The 21,621-nt window shown below is 42.7% G+C and overlaps 1 protein-coding gene across 1 annotated transcript in view; it reads left to right on the plus strand.

The window, feature by feature from the left end:
* Nucleotides 1-21,621, plus strand: part of wls (Wnt ligand secretion mediator) — a 77,556-nt gene that overhangs the window by 31,642 nt on the left and 24,293 nt on the right. Inside the window, exons 3-9 of the mRNA XM_068037265.1 lie at nucleotides 1,148-1,272; nucleotides 7,387-7,548; nucleotides 8,959-9,095; nucleotides 9,792-9,960; nucleotides 15,173-15,270; nucleotides 16,136-16,199; nucleotides 19,773-19,916. Of these exons, the coding sequence (XP_067893366.1) occupies nucleotides 1,148-1,272; nucleotides 7,387-7,548; nucleotides 8,959-9,095; nucleotides 9,792-9,960; nucleotides 15,173-15,270; nucleotides 16,136-16,199; nucleotides 19,773-19,916 (899 nt within the window). The remainder of the gene's footprint in view (nucleotides 1-1,147; nucleotides 1,273-7,386; nucleotides 7,549-8,958; nucleotides 9,096-9,791; nucleotides 9,961-15,172; nucleotides 15,271-16,135; nucleotides 16,200-19,772; nucleotides 19,917-21,621) is intronic.

Consider the following 21,621-nt stretch of genomic DNA (forward strand, 5'->3'; position numbering starts at 1 on the left):
CTGACAGTTTTTTCTTTTGAATTCATGACTAATTCAACTGATTAACTAATCACTCATTTTTAGTTTGGAAATAAAATCTACATCTCACCCTGAAAATTAAACACCACTCCATTTGTGGCTGTAAGATCCCTGTAGCAGTATAGTACAGGCAAAGGATCAATGAAATTTTAATTGCTCTGTGTGGCTGGACAAAAGAACTGTCCGTCTTTTTTAGGAACGGCATTTTAAAAGCTGTCACAATGGTGCCTTTGGCAAAACTGTCAAATACATCTTCAGGTGAGTCTTGCAACATCACCTCTGTTTTACACTGCCACTGAGAGCATAAGAAATGGGTGTAAGCCATTCAGCCCTTTGAGACTGATCTTCTACCTTCAATCCACTTTCCAAGCAGATTGCCATATCCCTTGATTCCCACAGTGCCCAAAAGTCTTATCGATCTCGGCCTTGAATATGCTGAACGACTAAGTATCCACAGCTCTCTGGGATAGACAATCCCAAAGATTCACAACCCTCTAAGTGAAAGAACTTCTCAATTCTATTCTAAATAGCCTGCCCCTTATCCTGAGACTCTGCTCTCTGGTTCTCGACTCTTCACTCAGGGGAAACAGCGCCTCAATATCCCGCTGTCAAGTCCTCCTAAAAATCTTGTGTTACAATGGGATCACCCCTCATTAGCCTAAATTCTAGAGAATAGAGGCTGATTCTACTCAATGCCCATTTTACTCTATGGGGCTTCTGTTGACAGCAGTGCTGTAAGGGAAAAGGGGACATTTGTTGGCAGATTTTATCCCAGGGCATTGGTAACGTTACAGGATGGTTACACCACAGATACTGCTCAAGGTCTTTTTCTCTCTTTGGTTAAGCTCTGAACATAGCTAGAGGCTCCTCCTCTTGGACCTCTTTTTTTTTTTTAGAGATCAGCAAGCAACCTTCAACCAACCCTGGTGGCCTTGAGACAAGAAAACTTAGAGATGCTGTGCAAGGAATCCTAATGGAATAGTGCACTGTGCTATTTAATTGGCAAGTGCCAGGACAAAAGATATTTTCCCCTGTGAGATTTATTTATCTGTCTGAGTTCTCTAATTATACCTCGAAGAATTTGTTCCTAAAATAACCACCATGCATGAAAATAGAATTTTTTTTTCAGGTGAGGGAGCTGTGGTGACATTGGATGTTTCGCTAGGCTATCGTGATGACCGCTTTAGTGAATGGACAGAAATGGCTCATTCAATTGAGAAACGGAAGCTAGATTGCAACTTCTCATCTCCAAAAGTATGTATTAGCTTATTTCTGCAGCATGTCATTACTAGAGTGTGAATGGAAGATCTATTTTAAAATTCTCAGTAATATGATGCTGATTAAATAACAAACATAAAAGCTGAGTATAAATTGTATTCCACGAATTCCACTGAATAGGCAATGCCCCACTGGGGTTGTTAGACATAAGAATAGTAGATTCCATGTTCAATTCCTAGTCTGTGCTGAGTTAACTGGGTTTGGTCAGAATAGCAGTCAGGCAGTACAGTTAGCCACAATGCAAAGAGCTAAATATAGGCAAACGTCAGCCAAAGGGTGGAATTTTTGGGCCCTGCAAAAGTGGCTTTAGTGGTGTGCGGTGTGATTTAATCAAGCGCAAGTTGTTTTTTCGGATTTCTGACTTTTTTTTTTAGCAAAATTAAATCAGCGGCGGGTTTGCAGTGGTCTGGAGTTCCCCCTGCACGGTGGTGGATTGCAGCTTTACATTTATTACTATACCATGAATACTCATTACCCTACATTTACTTCCAATTAAGTTAATGGCGAGCGGTATTCCCGTGCCTCTGGTACACATTCGTTTGAACATGACTTGCAACAGTTGGCTTTGTGCAGTTGGGTCTGAGGTCAGTGTTTTTCTTCCTTGAACTCATCGGCACAAGGAACGCCAACATTGGAATGGATGTTTGCCTCCAGGCTCCCCACCATGCAAGGGCTAATCTTCTCCGGGAATGGCTGCAAAGGCATGGGGTGGGATTCTACATGGAGGAGCGGGGAGGGTACTCGGAGGACAGGCTGGGTTACCGGGTGCATGGAGAAGTAGAGGAGGGGAGCATCCAGGGTGTGTACTGGTGGTTGTTACTGAAGCTGGATGTGGGCAGCTACGGGGGTGGTGGGTTGATTTGAACATTACAGTCAACAATGGTCATGAGGGGCCTAAAGGGAGGGATGAGTGCTGTGGGGCGAATTCAAGGTACTGGCTGGCAGAGGGAATGGTCACAATCAATGGGGCCAAATGGATTCTGTTGGAGGGGGGGGGGGGGAAGGTCAAGACTTGGGGTTGGGTACTCTATGGCATCAGAGTGGGCATTTTGATGGTAACGGGAGTAGGAACAGGAGGGAGGGGTGGCATGAATAAATTGATTGCAACACTGTCCAAGGTAATGCGGGGATGTTCAATGGTAATGGAGGGAAGGGTTAAGGTGACATTGGGTGGGTCAAGGATGATAGGTGCAGGCTGGAAGGTGGGGAGACTTGCTTTTAATTATACATGCACCATTTCCTCGAACGATAATGCAAACCATGTGGCCACAGAAAGATTGCAAGGCGAGTGGGAGGAGACAAATGAAGGGTGGGTACTCAACCTGGCTGCAATTTTAAGGCACAGAAAAGGGAACTGCTCATTGCCTCAGTGGTTCATCTGACTGGCAACAGAAGGCTGAATTTGAACATTCTGCTCATTTCATTATTTGCAAAGCTGCATCAACATGGGTGTCAAACAACCAAATTGTCTAATGCCGCAGAAAGAGGAGCAGAGAGTGACTAAGGAGGGCTCTTTTCGCTCAACACATAATGCCTGAACGCCAGCAACAGGCAGAACAAGGTGAGGATGCTGCGAATGATAACAATATCCAGGCATGGCATTATCGAAGACGGGCACAGGCATGTCACCGCATCCTCAGGACAAGGTCAAATTAACTTCAGTGCCAGAGAGGCTTAAGGATGTCATGTGAAATGGTCACAGAAATTTGAAGGATCCTGTGGTATGACCTGCAACCGCTTGGGTTTGGTGGGAATCCCTGCCACTTTCCCTCAAGGTAACTGCTGAACTCAAATTGTTTTCGCTAGCAATGCCTTCCAGGGATCAACCGGTGACACAAGTGGCATATACAGTGTATAAAAGTGGTGACCAGTGCCCTATTTCGTTGTGTCAATGAGCTTAGCTACTTGCCTAATAGAAGAGGACAGCCAGGCAAGATCTGTGACCTTTGCTGCCATCACTGGCTTCCCTAGAGTGCAAGGGGTGATCAACTGCACTCGTGTCCATTAGAGCTTCCTGGGACTAGCCTGCTGCATTTGTGAATTGCAAAAGCTTCCAATCTTTGAAGATCCAACTGGTTTGCAATCACAAGAGAATAATCATGCAGGTTCGCACATGTTTCCCAGGGAGCTGCCACGACGCATACATTTTTGAGGAAATCTCACCTGCCAGGAGTTTTTGAACCAGCTGAAGTGGACAGCTGGATTTTGGGTGACCAGGGTTACCTGCCTTGGACATGGTTGACACCAGTGCGGCATCCCCAAAGCACAGCTGAAGAGCAATCCAATGCTTCTTGAGCATCCACCAGAGCCACACACCCCCATTGGCATGCTGAAAATGTGCTTCCGCTGCCTTGACTATCTGGAGCGGCTCTTCTGTACGCGCCAGAGAGTCTCATAAATAATCATTGTCTGCTGTGCATTACAAAACCTGGCAATTCGATGTGGCAACTTTCTGCAGGTGGAGGAACTCCAGTCCTCCTCAGATGAGAATGATTATGAAGAGGGTGAGGAGGAGGAGGGCAACAAGCAAACGATGCTGTTATCAATATAAGGGGCATGGAGAGACATGTAGGAACATCAGGGAAAACCGAATTTGTACATTTCATCCAACAATAAGTCATTTCAAAAAGGAACATTGGGAGGAGAAAACGAGCATTCTCCAAATATGTTCAGATACGCCTGAGGTCTTAATCATTGCTGTAAATCAAAAAGAAGGGTTCTTCTGACAACAGCACGTGAAGCTGGAGTGGAGTGTGCCAAATGGCCTGTATGCTATCAACTTCATTCAAAGTGACCTGCGTCTCCATTCAAAATATTGTGCTACATCAGGGCATTAACCCACACACATAAGGAAGCTACTTTTCTCAGGGCTATGATGTAACGAAGATGAAAACAATGCAAGGAAAGTAAGGGTGTGACTGCAGAACCACGTATGGAAGGCATGTTGGTAGTATTACAATTGAAAAATCTGCAAATGAGAAACCTCCATCATTTGAGGGCTGAAGGCTAACATCAAAATGAAAAATGGACACTTTCTGAAATGCATTGCAAGCATCAATGAGTTCCCGCCATAGGCCTCTAATAAACATTTTCATTTTCAAATGAAACAAAGAAAATGATTGAGAGGGCATCACATATTAAACTAAATATGTATTGAAAAATTCAGCAACATTTGCACAGTATTTACAGCACACATGCCACCTTCATGATCAAAACTGTTTCTTTCATTTCCTACCACTACGTCTAGGTGCTCCCCTGACATTAGCAGCTGAGGTGGAGGCAGTCTGCTCAGTGCGCTGCCCCATTGCTGTGGATGGCTGTGGCGGGTGTCCTTTGGAGGAACAGGGCCTTAATGGCTCCATCCTACTGGGGGGATCTGCAGCTATGGTGCTCGAGTATCCCGTGTGCTCGCCTGCTGGAGGTAAGGGGGTCAATGTCCGGGGTGGGGGAGAGGACAAGACACTGCTTTCCCTGGGCGTACCCTGAGAGGCCCTGGGGCAGCTGGCACACCTCCACCTCTTGTGTGCACAATAGCACCTGCCTGTCTCCCTGAGGGTAAGCAGCACCTGGTGGGAGGTCCAGGTTCCTCATCCCACTCTCGCTTAGACTCTGCTGCATGGCACCCACAGCAATAGCAATGGAGTGCAGGTCAGATCATGTGGCTCGAGTGCTCAACCAGACTCTCCACTGAGCTTAACAACTCTCGACCTGAGGAAGCATAGGCTCAAATGCCTGGGATATGGCAGACGTCCTGGCCTGCATAGACCTCTCCATGGCATACGCATAACCTCGAGCATCTCTGACATATTTTGCACATCATGGCTTTGCTGCACATCCAGCAGACTTCTCATAGCAACAGAGGATCATCATGAGCATGGAGCTGAGCAGGGGCCTGGTACCCAGTAGTCATCAGATTGCCTAGGGACCGAGCTGGCACGTGTTCCCTCAACTGCTGGGATGTGTCGTGACCACCAGCTTATGACCCAGATTCCAATTTTGAACCCTCCCGCGGACCGTGTGGATGTATCTGCGCTGGCGGAGGTGGAAGAAGAGGCAGGTGACTGTGCACCCTCTGGGGCATTTGGCTTTTTCCTCCTCCCCAGAGGAGTCTTGGGCCTCACGGCATTCCACTGCTTGAGTGCGGGCACCTGCAGTGGAGACACAAACAGAGGCACGTTAAGCATCAGCTGAACATGCGTTTACACACTTTCTCTTTTGGTGTGCACATATGGTTGTAAGACTGAAGATGACACTTCATCCTTATGCCTTGTGGATCCTGCCTCGCCCTCTGCTATCGCCCTCCCTCTCATGCAATTTCTGGCGCCGCCTCCTCAGCCAGTGTCAGCATCCGGATATCTGGGACACCTGCACCTGTTTTAGCACGTTCACACTGGTGGTGACTGCATTAGTCCTGCAGGAGGCAGTGCAAATTTAATGAGATGGCAAAAGATGCATCACAGCCATTGCTAACATGTATTGACATCACTCATTCTGGAGTGGCTTTTGCAAGATACATCCAAGCACACAAACAATGGCAATTATTTAGTGTATGGCACCAAGGTTGCTCACTTATTCCACTGCATGCCTTGTCTACCCTCTGTCTTAAAGTCACAGAGCCAGGGAGGAAAACAATGGAATAACTTTGCCAAGACTGCTACCCTTGCCGATCTGAGCAAGTTATTGATCTGTTTCTAACACTGAACCCAGATTCTGCACATCACAGTTTGCGACCTCCTCTGCTACCTCCATCCAGGCTGCCTCGGTCAGGCAGGAGGGTCTTTTGACTCCACCTGTACGGAAGAGGACCTCCCACCTTTCCCTGACGGCCTGGAGGAGAACCTGCAGGGAGGCATCACTGAACCGTGGGGCAGGATGCTGCCTGCTGACTGACATTTGCTTTGCTTTTGCTACGGGGGGGGGGGGGGGAAATGGGGAGTTGGTGCTGGGTTTGACAAATTTTGAGGACGCAAAAAGCATTTACGAATAAGTAAAAGATTTAATTTTGGTAACTCTGAAGGGGCTTGCATAACAGAGACTGCTGCTTCTTGAAGCTTGAAATGCACAATGCTTTTATTACCGCGGTGATCATGGTTCTTGACTCAGTGAAGGTGGGTTCCACCAATGAAAGCCTGTCTTCGCAGCAGGATCTCGCGTGTCTCCTGTGCCTGCTGCCGCACCGTTCATTTAGATATAGAATTGCTTGGGATACAAGAAAAATGGCAGAATCAGAAGTTATACCAACTTCCGTTCCTGCCAATGTGAACGCTATGGGACTCCGTTCCTGTTCCTGCTCATTATTCAGTTACCCACCTGTAACGTGCACTTATGTGTATCTTGGCTGAGGTCAGTACTGTGATACCCACTATGATCCACCAGTCCTGCCTCTGAATGTTTAGACTCATTGGGGTGCAACTTCACAAGTACCAGCCACCTTCTCTCACTTTGTCCCAAGTACCCATTGTTCAATGTTTGCTTCTAAAAGGTAACTCGTCAAAAAGCTATATTTTCACAGAAGGCATCACCGCCAAGCCCGATACAAAAGGATCATTGTAAACATTGAAAGGTGGGTGCTTTGGAGTATTTATGAAACCCTACCCTGCCCTGCCCCTTTTCCCCCACTCCACTCCATTCCAAGCTCAGGGTTGCTGAGGCTAATTATTGCACTCAATTGGTATCTTGGGTGATTCAGGTAACTCCGCGTAGACCCGAGATTAACTTGGAAGCACCTTGGTCAATATGGTTCAGTACCTGTCACAATTTAAAAAAAATCTGAGGCAGCAGCAAGTTGTATTTAGGTAGAAATCAACCAGGATTCTTGCTCCTAATCATGTGGATTTGGGTTGGGTCAGCATTGCTTTTGGCTGTGATGCTCTCCTGTCAGAAAAACGCTGATGCTTGTGTTGCGGTTCATGTATGAAGAGTGCCCTTTTTAGTGAAGAGGCTGCCCATGAAACTACATTTATAGCATGAGTCAGTACCTCCTGGGAGAGGGGGGGAAATTCTAATTGTGTAAATAAACTATCCAGGTCCTTCATGGTGCGGAGTATGATTAATTCTAATTTTGTATAATTCTATTCTTATTTTGAACAGAATCATGACAGTCAGGGCCAGTTGTATGATTGTAATCTGCTTCCCTTCATGGAATTGGGGAGTGTGGCACACAAATATTACCTGATTAACATTCGACTTCCTGTCAATGAGAAGAAGAATATCAACATGAAAATCGGAAAAATCAAGGATCTCAGGATGGCGGTAATGCCATTGATATCACTGCTACTCTGTTCTGATAAATCATCTCGTTTGATTTTTCTCACTAGTCATTAATCATAAATATTAATGAATTGGCTATTTGTACTCCCAGTGAAAAATTACTTTTTAAACTTGCCACCATCCACTCCAGGTGACACTAACCAAATAAGGTAAGGTTCCAGAGGTCCTAGCAGTCCTCCAGGGCTTTTCCAGACCTTTTAAATGTAACCTGAAGAGTGACTGCCAATAGGCTATGGACCATAGAGGAACTATAGCTGAGTATAATCCTGTCTTTCACTGATGTCTGCGCACAAGTAGATACTGGGGGAAATCCAGACGGAGAGTCCTGGCGGGAACACTGGCTGTTCAGAACCCTCAATCAGCTTGTTGAGACCCATATTAACCTGGCTGGGATCATATGCTGGGCACAGACTAAGGAGAAAGTCCACTGAAATTCAATACAATTTGATGCAGTTTGCTTTTTAGAAACCGTGTTAGTATGTAATTGACATTAACGTTGATGAAAGTGAGATAACCCTCCTGCCATTAGGTAAAGGAAAGAAAATGACTTTGTCTCAAACAGAATAGACTCCAACTACCAATATTGATCATACAGCCAGAAATGTCAATATTTCATAGAATGATACATCACAGGTCATTTTAGCCATCTTGCCTGTGCCAGCACTTTGGAAGAGTTATCCAATTAGTATCACTTCCCTGCTCTTTCCCCATAGCCCTACAAGTTGTTCGACTTTAAGTATTTATCCAATTTCTTTTTGAACCTTCCTATTGAATCTGATTCCACCACTCCTTTCAAGCAGTGCATTCCAGATCATAGTAATTCATTGTGCTTTAAAAAAAAAAAATTCCTCATGTCACCACTGGTTCTTTTGCCAATTGCCTTTTTAAATCTGACCCTTCTGCCACTGGAAACAGTTTCTCTTTTTTTTATTCTTTCAAAATCCTTCATAATTTCGAACACATCAAATTTCCCATTGCCATCCTTCCTAAAGCATGGAGCCTAGAATTGATTATAGTGGGCCAGATTTTACCAGCCCTCTGGGGACGAGATGGGAGGGGGGGCCATGTAAATGGCAAGGGAAGGCAGGGGTTGGAGTGCCTTTCGTCTTCCTACAGTCATGCCATTTTACCAGTGGCGGGGATGGTGGGAGAGTGACCCTCCTGCCAGAGGCCAATTAAGGGCCTCGTCCTTCTGCTGCTGGCATTTTACCAGCGGTGGGTTGGGCCCTCTTCCATTAGAGGAGACCGCCTAGTAAACCCTGGCAGCCACCCTGCAAACTCTGGAAGGGTGGTGGGGGGGGGGAACACCCTCTTATTCAGGAACTCTATTGACCTTCAATTTTAAGCGTTGAAATAACCTCCAAATATGTATCTGTTTGATTCTCTTCACAGGAAATCCATCAGAATGGTGGATTCACAAGTGTCTGGTTTGCAATGAAAACCTTCCTGACTCCAAGTATTCTTATCATTATGATTTGGTATTGGAGGCGCATTACTATGATGACTCGCCCCCCTGTACTTCTGGAGAAGTAAGTCGTGTGTGCGTCTCGCTCTCGCTCTCAGCATGTCTCCCCTGACTGGTGCACGCCCTCTCTCTCCACATCTGGTGTTCTCTTCCTTCTGCAACGGAATATTGTCAGAACTGAAATTTAGTATCCACGTAACAACTGAAAAGAATTCTGTTGAAGGGGGAGTTTAAAAAAAAAAAATTAAGATTTTTGAAAATAATTACTCCAGTAGCTCAACTGGTAAGTGTGTGTGCTTGTGGTAACATCTAGGGAGAACAGGATCAAGCTCTGTTGTAATTCCCTTTACTGTCAAATAGTGGGCTAACATATATGAAAAATAGCAAATCAAGTAAGTTGCTTGTAGAGTCCAGCTCAGCATAATGTGGCATGGAGAAGGATTTTTTTCAAAAAATTAGGAATTTTTAAACCAAGATTTTAAAAAATCTGAAGATAAACTGATTTGCTGTAAAGTTGTGATCTATAGTTGAAAGAAAGTTTACTAGAAACTGGGAAAGTGAATAGTGGGACCCTATAACCATTGATAATCTTCATTGTGAGATTTGAAAGTGGCAGGGATTGAAGCATGTATTGTGTCGGATACACATGCAGGCAAACTCGCTGCAGCTGTAGGATTAGCTATGCAAGTTTTTCTAAACAACTTGATAAAATGCTTCTGCTGAACTAGAATTTCATAAGTTGTTAATATTTTATTTGCAGAGTAATTTTTGCACTTGGAATCTCAATGACCTTTATAAATATCCCAGTGGAATGGTTTTCCATTGGATTTGACTGGACGTGGATGCTGCTATTTGGAGACATTCGACAGGGGATCTTCTATGCCATGTTGCTGTCATTTTGGATTATCTTCTGTGGGGAGCATCTCATGGTTCGTTTACTGTGAAGAATACTTACTTAGTTCCTTAGTCTTCATTTGAAATAAAAGTTAAAAATGTCATTTGTTTAGAGACTATGACCATTTGTTTCAAGGGAAGGATCTTGTTTATATTTTTAAAAGTTACCTTTTATATTCAATTCAGCTCTTAAAAGGTTAAAATTACCGCAGCAGTCGTATGTTTGGTGGGGAGAAACTGCTTAGAGATGAGACAAATGATTGCTCCTAGATAAATTGTCAAGATAATCAACTATTCATTTTGGAAAAATCGGGAGATGATTCTAGAGACCCACACGGGTGGGGGTGGGGGGGGGGTGCGGGTGGGCACGGTGGTGTTGCTTCATGAACCAGTCTAATTGGCATCCATACTAGCCAATTCCTGGCTAAGGAAGAGGGTCAGAGGTCAGCTGTTAATTTCCAGACTCGTGTGGCAGTCAAGTGCTGACAAAGGCAAGAAAGATCAAACTAAGATCATGCCAACCACGCCTGTGTAAGTCTTTGTGTGCTGCAATGCCTAGACAAACTAAAAGCTAGTGTATGTAGACCACTACCCAGGTTGGGACTGTGTGGTTTATTATTTTTCTTGGTCACACCCAGGGAGCATTAGAAGTTAAGTGAAGTTAATGAATTTTGAATATAACTGTTACTCTTGATTCTCTCTCCACAGATGCTGCCAGACCTGCTGAGTATTTCTAGCATTTCTTGTTTTTATTTACTCCAGATTTACTTGCTGTCTGTAAAATAAAATAACAATCATTTGTATCTGGCCTCATTTCACTAAAAGATTTTTCAACCTAATGAAAGATTGGATAAGCACATATGAGATTGCGTGAAAGAGATGGATTACACTATTATATGATTAGATATTGGGAAGTACGTATACACTCCTGAATGTAAGATGCAAGAGTGACCAGTGCCTCTCAACTCGGGTAAATCTAAGGTAGACCCATAATTTGTAACGGGCAAGTCCATGACGTCCTCGTAGCCACCCACCAGGGGTCACTTGGGTGTTGCATTCCTTTCCATTTAGATTTGGTTCTTTGCTGGATTTTTAAAATATAATTTTTGGAATCTCTCTCTCACTTTCCCCTTCCCCTGAGAATTCAGTAAAGTAGATGCTTGTAATATTGACTCAAAACCAATGGCTGAAGTGTGTGAAGGTAGCAGTACACAATTTAGTAGATTGGATACTTTTTTTGTAGGTTTTACTAATTCATTGTAGTATTATCTGTTAAATGGATTCTTAAACATAATTTGTCTTTTTAATGCATCTACCTGGATATACAATTTATCAATATTACTGTCTTGGGAGGACAATGGAACTTTATCAATAACAAAGTCGATAGTTTCCTTTTTGTTCCTTGTCAAAGGGATGGCTAAGTGAATGTCACTGTTGGGAAGAATACAAAGATAGACAGAGTTGTATTGCCAATTTAGATTGAATTTCACAGTTTGCCAAATTTTGATTTACTCTGCAAAATTGTCCCTAATTTGGCACCTAAATTGACTATATTGAAGAACACAGATGCCTGGATTGGGACTAATCAGAGGTTAGGACTGAAGCCCATTGTTGGGCCAGAAAGAGCTTTACTCTGCATTTAACTATGCTATATCTGACCTTGAAATGATTATGCATGCACTGGTTATCTGAAATAAAGTGGTCCATTTCCCAGCATTAACAAACATCCCTTGCCTTGAGCATAAAATACACAGTTTTAAATAACCCAAGAAAAACAATAAAGGAAATTTATGTATCAGACTTTGGATCTTGCAGCAGTCAGACATGCTCTGTTCACTTCAATAATGGTACTTGCCAACAAGTATATTTAAATTAGAAAAATCAGTCACCCAGAATCAAAAGGGTTTGGCCTTTCATTTCAAAAGATGATTTGTTACGGTGCAATTTCTTAGTGATAAAACTCTTGAATGTTCCCGTCTGTTCTGATTTATACAAGTTGGTATGCTTATAAGAGCAATTTCATTGTTTTCGTCCTATTTGTCAATGAGAACACTATGTAAACACGTATACATCCCAAGAAGGATCTTGGATAGGGAGCGATCAGAATCCCTGACTTTTTTTTTAATCTCCAAACCTTAGGCTTCTTGAGATTAATTGGAACACCACAGTTATTGTCCCAGATGAGTTTAGATAACTCAGCAGAGATTGGGAATTGAATCTGTTGGTCTATGTGACTTAATGCTACACTGGACCATTGGGATCGTTCTTTTTCAGAGAATGGTTACAGCAGAGAAGGAGGCCATTGAGCCCATCATGTCCATGCCAACTTGAGGATATAAGTAACAGGAAATGGAAGGGAGGGACAAACTCAAAATTACAATCACCAGGGAAGTGAGACTGAACAAATTGTCGGAGCTGCGGGCTGACAAGTCCCCGGGTCCTGATGGACTTCATCCTAGGGTCTTAAAAGAAGTGGCTAGTGAGGTAGTTGATGTGTTAGTTTTAATTTTCCAAAATTCCCTAGATTCGGGGATGGTTCCGTTAGATTGAAAAATAGCGAATGTAACTCCTTTATTCAAAAAAGGAGGAAGACAGAAAGCAGGAAACTACAGGCCAGTTAGCTGAACATCTGTCTTAGGGAAAATGTTAGAAGCTATTACTGAAGACGTTATAACGGCATGTAGAAAAATTCAAGGTAATCCGGCAGAGTCTGGTGCCACATCAAAGGTTATTGCAGAAAATAAAAGCTCATGGTGTAGGGGTTAACATATTAGCATGGATAGAAGATTGGTTAGCTAACAGGAAACCGAAAGTAGGCATAAATGGGTCATTTTCTGGTTGGCAAGATGTAATGAGTGGTGTGCCACAGGGATATGTTCTGGGGCCTCAACTTTTTACAATTTATAGAAATGACTTCGATGAAGGGACCAAAGGTATGGTTATTAAATTTGCTGATGATACAAAGATAGGTAGGAAAGTAAGTTGCGAAGAGGACATAAGGGGACTACAGAGGGATATAGATAGGTTAAGTGAGTGGGCAAAGATCTGGCAAATGGAGTATAATGTGGGAAAGTGGGAAATTGTCCACTTTGGCAGGAAGAATAGAAAAGAAGCATATTCTCTAAATGGTGAGAGATTGTAGAGCTCTGAGATGCAGAGGGATCTGGGTGTCCTAGTGCATGTATCGCAGAAGTTAGAATGCAGGTACAGCACGTAATTAGGAAAGCTAATAGAATGTTATAATTTATTGTGAGGGGAATTGAATACAAAAGTAGGGAGGTTATGTTTCAGCTATACAGGGCATTGGTGGGACCACATCTGGAGCACTGTGTACAGTATTGGTCTCCTTATTTAAGGAAAGATGTAAATGCATTAGAGACAGTGCAGAGAAGGTTTACTAGACTAATACCTGGAAGGGACGGGTAGTCTTATGACAAAAGGTTGGACAGGCTAGGCTTGTATCCGCTGGAATTTAGAAGAGTAAGAGGCGACTCGATTGAGACATATAAGATCCTGAGGGGTCTTTTCAGGGTGGATGTGGAAAGGGGGTGACTGTTTTAAAAATAAGGGGTCACCCATTTAAGACAGATGAGGAGAAATTCTTTCTCTCGGGGTTGAGAGTCTTTGGAATTCTCTTCCTCAAAAGGCGATGGAAGCAGAATCTTTGAATATTTTTAAGGCAGAGGTAGATAGATTCTTGATGAGCAAGGGGGTGGAAGGTCATCGGAGGTAGGTGGAAATGTGGAGTAATAAGTTCAGCCATGAACTTATTGAATGGTGGAGCAGGCCGAAGGGCTGAGTGTTCTTCTAATTCGTATGTACTCGAAGATGACTAAAATTTATATGCTGTGTCTGCATATGCTAAATAAATAACAAATATGGGAATGGCAAGGAGAATGTTGGAGAAATTGAATTTGGTGATGAAGAATGCTTCAGCAGTGGTGGGGAAGAATGATGCTCCTAGTTCGTATGTTCATATGCTCTCTGCAGCAGCAACTCACTTAGTCCCACTCCCCTGAATTTATGTTTCCCCCCGCCCCGTAGCCCTGCAAATCTTTTTCTTCAAATAATTATCCAATTTTCTTTTGAAGGCCGCAATTTAAATCTGCCGCCATCACGCCCAGGCAGCGCATTCCAGATCCTAACCACTCACTGCATTAAAAGAAAAAGTTTTTCCTCATGTCACCGTTGCTTCTTTTACCAATCACCTTAAATTGCTGTCCTGTGGTTCTGGATCCTTCCACCAATAGGAACAGTTTCTTCTTTATCTACTTTGTTCAGATCGCTCATGATTTTGAACACCTCTATCAAATCTCCTCTTAATCTTCTCTTCTCCAAGGAGAACAGCCCCAGCTTTGCCAATCTGTCCCTGTAACTGAAATTTCCCATCCCTGGAACCATTCTCGTGAATCTTTCCTGCCCTCTCTCTCTCTAATGCCTTTACATATTTCCGAAAGTGTGGTGCCCAGCTTGGGATACAATATTCCAGTTGAGGCTGAGCCAGTGTTTTTATATAGGTTTATCATAACTTCCTTGTTCTTGTAGTCTATGCCTCTATTTAAAAAGCCCAGGATCCCGAATGCCTTATTGATCACTTTCTCAACCTGCCCTGCCACGTTCAATGACTTGTGCACTTATACCACTAAGTCCCTCTGCTCCTGCACCCCTTTTAGAATTGGAGTCATTTCAATTTATTTTGCCGCTCCTCATTCTTCCTATCAAAATGAATCACTTCCTAGTTCTCTGCATTAAATTTCACCTGCTGCTTGTCCGTCCATTCCACCAGAGTGTCTATGTCCTCTTGATGCTCATCACTATCCTCCTCGCAGTTCACATTATTTCCAAATTTTGTGTCATCTGCAGATTTTGAAGTTGTACCCTGTACACCCAAGCCTAGGTCATTAAAGCAGGGATCCTAATACCGACCCCTGGGGAACTACACTATATACCTTTCACCAGTCCCAAAAACAACCGTTCACATCCACTGTCTCTGTATCCTGTCACTCAGCCAACTTCGTATCCATGCTGCTACTGTCCGTTTTATTCCATGGGCTCTAACTTTTCTGACAAGTTTGATGTGTGGTACTTTATCAAGTACCTTTTGAAAGTCCATGTATGACACACCAACTACATTACCCTCATCAACCCTCTCTTGTTTAAAAGCCTCGTTTTGTTTTCTTCTCAGCAGTTGGATTAACTTCTGTTAATTTCTTCATGTATAATGTTGCATTGTGTTTCTGTCCCTAGGACCAGAATGAGAGGAATCGACTGTCTGTTTATTTGAAGCAGATTGTGCCAATTGGTTTTGGTTCCTTCTGCCTCTTCATTTTTGATCTATGTGAGAGGTAAATACTTGTTATACATTTCACTCAGAGGTTCAAGTTAATCGGTCACTGACGGCAATTGTGTGACATGCTAAAGAGAGGTTTCACTTAGAACCTGTATGTGTTTTGCTTGGACAGAGATGAAGTGCCTTGTGCTGATGTAGTAAATCACTTCATAAACTAAACTTTCCTAACTTTCATTCTTAAAGAGGCAGTTATTAATGACAGGTCTTCTCAAACTCAGCTTTGGCACATTATTAGTGATTCTGTGACCGATTTTCACTTTCCAGTACATCTAGAACCCCAGTAGGAACTGGGAAACTGCTGTAGATTTGCAAGATTACATGTAGCACTTGTTTTAAAAAGTCTCAATTGTTTACTGCACATCAACCTTCCCCAGTGATGAGGAAGGTCTGTACAAGCCAGCAATGTGAAAACAGCCAGAAAACATGGTGGGTAAGAGCATTCAGTAACATGGAGACCCATCTCGGCTGTTGGTTTCTCCAGCAGCACAAGGAAACTAACAGCCGAGATGGGTTACTATGTAATTGGAGACACCTACCTCAGACTTCATTACAGCTTGCCACCAGAATCAGGGCTGTCGCTGGCCATTTTGCTGTGGTATAAATATAGTGTCAGTGATTTGTTGAAGAACAACATCGGCACAGGGTAGGAATCAAATTTCTTTCAACTGTGGAATGGCGGAGCAAAAGCAGCAAGAAATATATTTTCAACCGAGCTGCATATTAAAACCATGTACTGTGAAAGATGCCTACAGGATGCTCTTTTTTTAAATTTAGCGATTGCATGTCATGTTTTGAGTACAATGTTTATTTTTTCCTGACAAAACTTGTCCTGAATTTTTTTTTTAAAAATCCTGTTACAGGGGCGTACAACTGACCAACCCATTCTACAGTATTTGGGCCACTGATGTTGGCACAGAATTGGCTGTATCCTTTTATTGTGGATTTCTCATCAACAAATTTATCCCCTCCATTCATGGCAGGAAATGCAAGTAATTTGTGATTAAAAAAATGTGTGTAAAATATGTTAGCCAGACTGCTGCCTCAGCAGATATGTGCACTGCCCAGAAAGGTACCAAGTTTTATTCCTCTGTCAGTACTAAATTAGTTGATTTCACATGGGGTAATGGTAATGGTGGTGTAAATTAGGGGGGAATAAAATCATCCGTTGCTGATGAGCTGTGATTGGTTGGGAAGGCCTGTATAGGCCAGTTAAGGAACTGTATGTTTCTGGCCTGTGTAGTCTGGCTGACCATTGAATTTAAAACTATTAATGGTGATGGTTTCTACCATCAACGGCATTGTTTGTTTATGACTTGAGATGCTGATGAAAAACACTTCAGGTCGGTCTCAAAATAGTCTCGGAAAATAGCAGGGACACTTGTTTATTTCACAATGCTGAGCCAAAGGCACAATTAGATTCACCTCCTCCTTTCTAGAGCTACTGAGCTGGAGTGTGAGATGCATGCATTTGCTGTTAAAACATTTGGAAGCATATGCTTTCTCTGCCTCTCTGGTGTGCAGCAGAGATAAGCTGCTGTGATTAATTCCAGTTCCTTTGAACACAGGCAATATTCTCAGTGAATCATGCTGGCAGATTTCTAGAGAAGAGTCAATTTCAGCTCAGCCCCAAAGCAATTAATTACAATATTTCATTTGCTGCAGCAATTTCACTGATTCACTTGATTGTTAGAAGAAAATTGAGCTTTTTTCCTTTTGATTTCTCCTCCTCTACAGAAGCAGCTGACTTAATGCTGGATTATGGTTCCATGGTGAGGTAGAGCTAGGTGGCATACAGCAGACAAGTGAAAACTAATGCTATGTTTTCAGATAATTCCACCAAGGGACACCATGTAGATTAGAAATAGGAGGGGCCAAGAAAAGATCCTTGGGGGACACCAGACATGGTGGTGGTTTATTCAGAAGAACATCTTTCCAACAAATCCTGACTCACTTGATATATGAAGTGATCAATGTGTTACTGAGTTCTACAGAGCAAAATGGCCCACAGTTTGATTCCTGGTTTGTGCTAAATTAGCTATTGCCTACTACAAAATTAGCTTTGTATGGGTTATGGAGGGGAAGATCAGTTAGATTCCAGCACCTAATTGTGATCCAGTGGCTCCTGGTGGGACAGCTGTATATCTGTGAATGTCAGTCAGGACAGGATGGGTTTGGCAGTGACACACACAGTCACATTTTCTGCCAACACTCGCATGAGGAATGGTTTCTTCATAGGGTATCAAAGAGGCACTCATATGAAGCTAAACCTCAAACAGTCAGCACCTTCACAAGAAGGGGAAACGTTGGGGAGTGCTGGGGCAGGGCATGTACAAAGAAAATAGAAAAGAAAAAATATCATCTGTAGTATACCCTATGGGGTTAAATGTGTCTAGACTGCTGAAATCGAATTCCAAATACTTAATAAATATTTCAATTGGGCGTTACGCTGTAATTTGCCTTTTGGCCTGTGCAAACTCTCCATTGCCTTCATTTACTTATTGATCATCTGCAGTGACTGGTCTGCAAGAAAATTATTTGTAACTTTTTTTTTTAAAAGTTTTTTTACGCTCCCTGAAAAGTTTCACTTTTATTGTCTAATTCTACGTAGTGAACACTGCCCTTTGATAAACCTCTAAGGAATGTTGTTCTTGGTTTTGTGAAGAGCCTGCTGGTTTGGACAAGTCCCAGCACTGGGAGTTGCCTCTGTGTGCCTTCCTCCTCCTTCCTCTTGCAAGTCTGATCCTACTTCCCTCATAGCACAGTGTAGGAACAGAAGCAATGGGCCTGTTACCCTTATCTATCACTGTGTAGTGGCTATTAATGAGTTACAAAAGCAAACCGAGGATCCACTATGCTGATCTAATAAAATACAGTCCAGAGAGCTAAAGATGTCTGGCTGGACTTTTTAAAATCAGATTCTTGGACTTCAGCTCGCTGATAACTCGATTGGTCAAAGCAGTATGTAGCTAACTATGTAGATCAGAAGATTTTTGGTTTAGTCAGCAAACTCCATGCCCCTGGGCTAAAGAGGGGAAAATCTAGCTGAGATTTCTACTCTTGATTGGTATCCAGTAACTTCTTTCTGGAAAGTATGCATTTGTGGACATCTATTACCAAATTGCTGTCTAGGCTCATTTCTGATTAATAGGAACTTTAAGCAAAGTAACAGAGGATGTTCAGCACCCATGGAACCATCCCACAGCAGGTAGTCAAACTCTTGAAGGGAGGAGAAAGATTAACAGAAAATGTCTTTAATGCACTGTATTTAATTTTTTCAAAAAAAAAGCTTTCCTGTTTTTAAAGCTTTGTAAAGTTAAAATTACTATCATCCTGCAGAATGTGCTTTAACTATATATTTTTTTTGTAGTCCTACCCTTCAGTTAGCCTGCTTCTTCAATGGCTTAGTGGTTAAATGTAGTACATGGTCTGGAATGGACCATCCAGAACAGGAAATTAATCCCTGGCCTGTGCTCAATAAATTAATTTGAACCAGGACAGCATTTGAGGTTAGGGATGGTACAATTTGCCTTTATCGTCAGGCTTGGAAGGAAATACTTGTCCCTCATTGACATCAACACACTCCGATTTCTATAGACAATATATAAAACTTACAATCAAAAATGAAAAATGCTGGAAATACATGACCAGTTTGTCAGCACATGCAACGAGAAAAGATATGTTAAGCCATTATGCCATATGGTGGATGAGTATGGCAAGAAATGTGAGATTATGCAGTTGCTTACCAGAGTCAACCCCAAAGTGGCACGAGAATTTGAATCCAACACAAACACAGTGGACTTCAGTGCAAAGAAGCAATTCCCTTGCATTATTTCTATGACCCACGTCTAATGAGCGTGTGCTCCCATTTATCCATTTACAATGGATGGAACAGCCTTTTCTGTTCATTTACTTTTTTACTTATCTGCACATCGATTAACATACTGCATAATCACTCTGTGGCAATTACTTTATTAAGATGCATTTTTAAAAGGGTCTCGCATGTGAAAGCAACTGAGCCATTGGGAACCTAAGTCACAGTCCACCGTGGGCTGAGCCATACAGACTAGAAGATACCAGGGTGCTATTAGCTGATCTCAGTTGAGGTAGGATGGGTGGGGTGGGACAGAACTAGGGGTGGGGGGTGGTATATTTGGTCTCTCCTCCAGGGTAAAATCTGTCATAGTTTCCATTCTGGATCACTATTGAGTGAGGGAGAGGGCCTGGGTGAAGACAGGATCCAGCCTGGATATGGTGCTGATACTATTATGTGAAGGTAGCTACTTGGGCTGCCAGTATTTGATTTATAGCCCAGTGTGAATCACCACACTTTAGAAAGGGCATAAAGGCCGACCTAGGTTTAATATGTGGCTCCAGTATTCCTTTATTTGCTGCCCATATGGCAGAATTAATGGACTATGTTGTTTTCTGTTGGGGAAACCATCTCAAGAACAATTTAAACCACTAAGTCAGTGTTTACCTTGACAGTTGCCCATCTAGATGGCCTTCATCATAGTCGCAGGTATCTGCGCCTGTCTGTATTTCTTTTTCCTGTGCTTTATGGTCTTCCAGGTATTCCGAAATATAAGTGGCAAACGATGTTCACTCCCAGCCATGTCCAAGGCGAGGAGACTACACTATGAGGTACAAATATGAGGATACTCTAAACACAATGCGGGATTTTACAGCACAGAAAGAGACTGGCTCATTGGGCTGAATTTTACCAACCCTTCCTGACATCAGGGATCGTTTTGGGAGGGGGGGGGGGGGGGGGGCCGGAAAATGCCTCCAGGAGAGGCCCACCGTGGACCTCCGATTCTGGGAAGGCCCGACCCAATATTACCAGTGGTGGTGAGGCCTCATGGCGGCCCCCAGGCTGCTCAATGACGGGAGCTCAATTTAAATATTTAAATTGATGTAAATGAATGAATTAATTACTGTTATGTGCCTGCAGTCGGTTCCTGTGTCATCTTTTGTGCCGCTGGCTGGCACTCCCGTGCCTTTGGATCCTCGTCCGGGGAACCTAGGCGAAATACTGGTGGGGAGTGGGGAGCAGGTAGGTTTCTCAGTGTAGGAGTGGGAGGGAACGGAGTCAAAGGTGTATGAGATAGTGGGAAGGGTTATAGTTTAAAGTTTGTGGTTATTGGGGGGTGGGAGAGGGGCGAAATCAATGTTGTTTTATTTCCTTCAATCTCTCTTTAAATATTTAAATTGAAATGTAGGGCTCAAAGCCCTTTTAAAAATGGCATCAGTGCCTGCGCAAAGGCAGCTGACGCCATTGCCGGGGATGGAAAGCCCACCCCCTCCACATCCCCCGGGTGGGTGGTCTGCCCTGGCTATTTAAATGAGCCGCCATGGCGGGACCATAAATTTCAACCCATTATGTTTGCTATCTGAAAGAGTTATTCATTCATCTCACTCCCCATACCCTTTTAAGTTTTTCTTTTTCAAATATTTATCCACTTGCTTTTTAAAAGCTACCATGAATTCAGCATCTAGTCCCACATTCCATATCTTAACAACAGTTCTCTATTTTATGGGGAAAAAAAAGAAACAGTCCTATTTTCTCTCTCTCTCTCTTTTTTTTTGGTGATCTTAACCTTGTGCCCTCCAGTAACTGACCAATGAAAATAGTTTCTCGAATTTACTATCAAAGCCCTCATACTTTTAAACATTTCTATCAGATCTCCTCTGTTTTAGCGAAAATAAGCCATTTTCTACCCTCTGCTCATAAGTGTTTCATCACTGTACCTTAATAAATCTGTTCTGCACCTGCTTCATGGCCTTGTAGGATGCCCAAAACTGAAGACAATATTCTATTTGTAGCCAAACCAATGATTTTGTATTGGGTTAGTTTACTCCTTTTCTATTTGTGCTCTAGCCTCTTTTTTTATAAAGCCTCCGATCCCATATGCATTTTTTGATCCTTCCAATTTGGAATTTTTTGTATCTGAAGCCCAAAGCTTCTATTCTCTTGTACTCCTTTTTAGTTTTTTTTTTAACAGCATGTAGTATATTTATTCCATATTCTTCCTCCTAAAATGTAAGGTCTCACAGTTTGCATTAAGTTTCAATAAAAGCAAAATATTGCGGATGCTGGAAATCTGAAATAAAACAAGTTCTGAAGAAGGGTCACTGACCTGAAATGTTAACTCTGCTTCTCTCTCCACAGATGCTGCCAGATCAGCTGAGTATTTCCAGCATTTCTTGTTTTTATTTATTGCATTAAATTTCATTTGCCATCTATCCACCTACTTTACAAATCTGTTCACATCTTCCTGTAAATCATTTATAGTTCTCCTTTTCACTTCATATTTTAGCAGCAAATTTGATATTGTACCACCTCTAC

This window comes from Heterodontus francisci, chromosome 8 (genome assembly GCF_036365525.1).
Source record: "Heterodontus francisci isolate sHetFra1 chromosome 8, sHetFra1.hap1, whole genome shotgun sequence".
In the NCBI taxonomy this organism is placed as follows: domain Eukaryota; kingdom Metazoa; phylum Chordata; class Chondrichthyes; order Heterodontiformes; family Heterodontidae; genus Heterodontus; species Heterodontus francisci.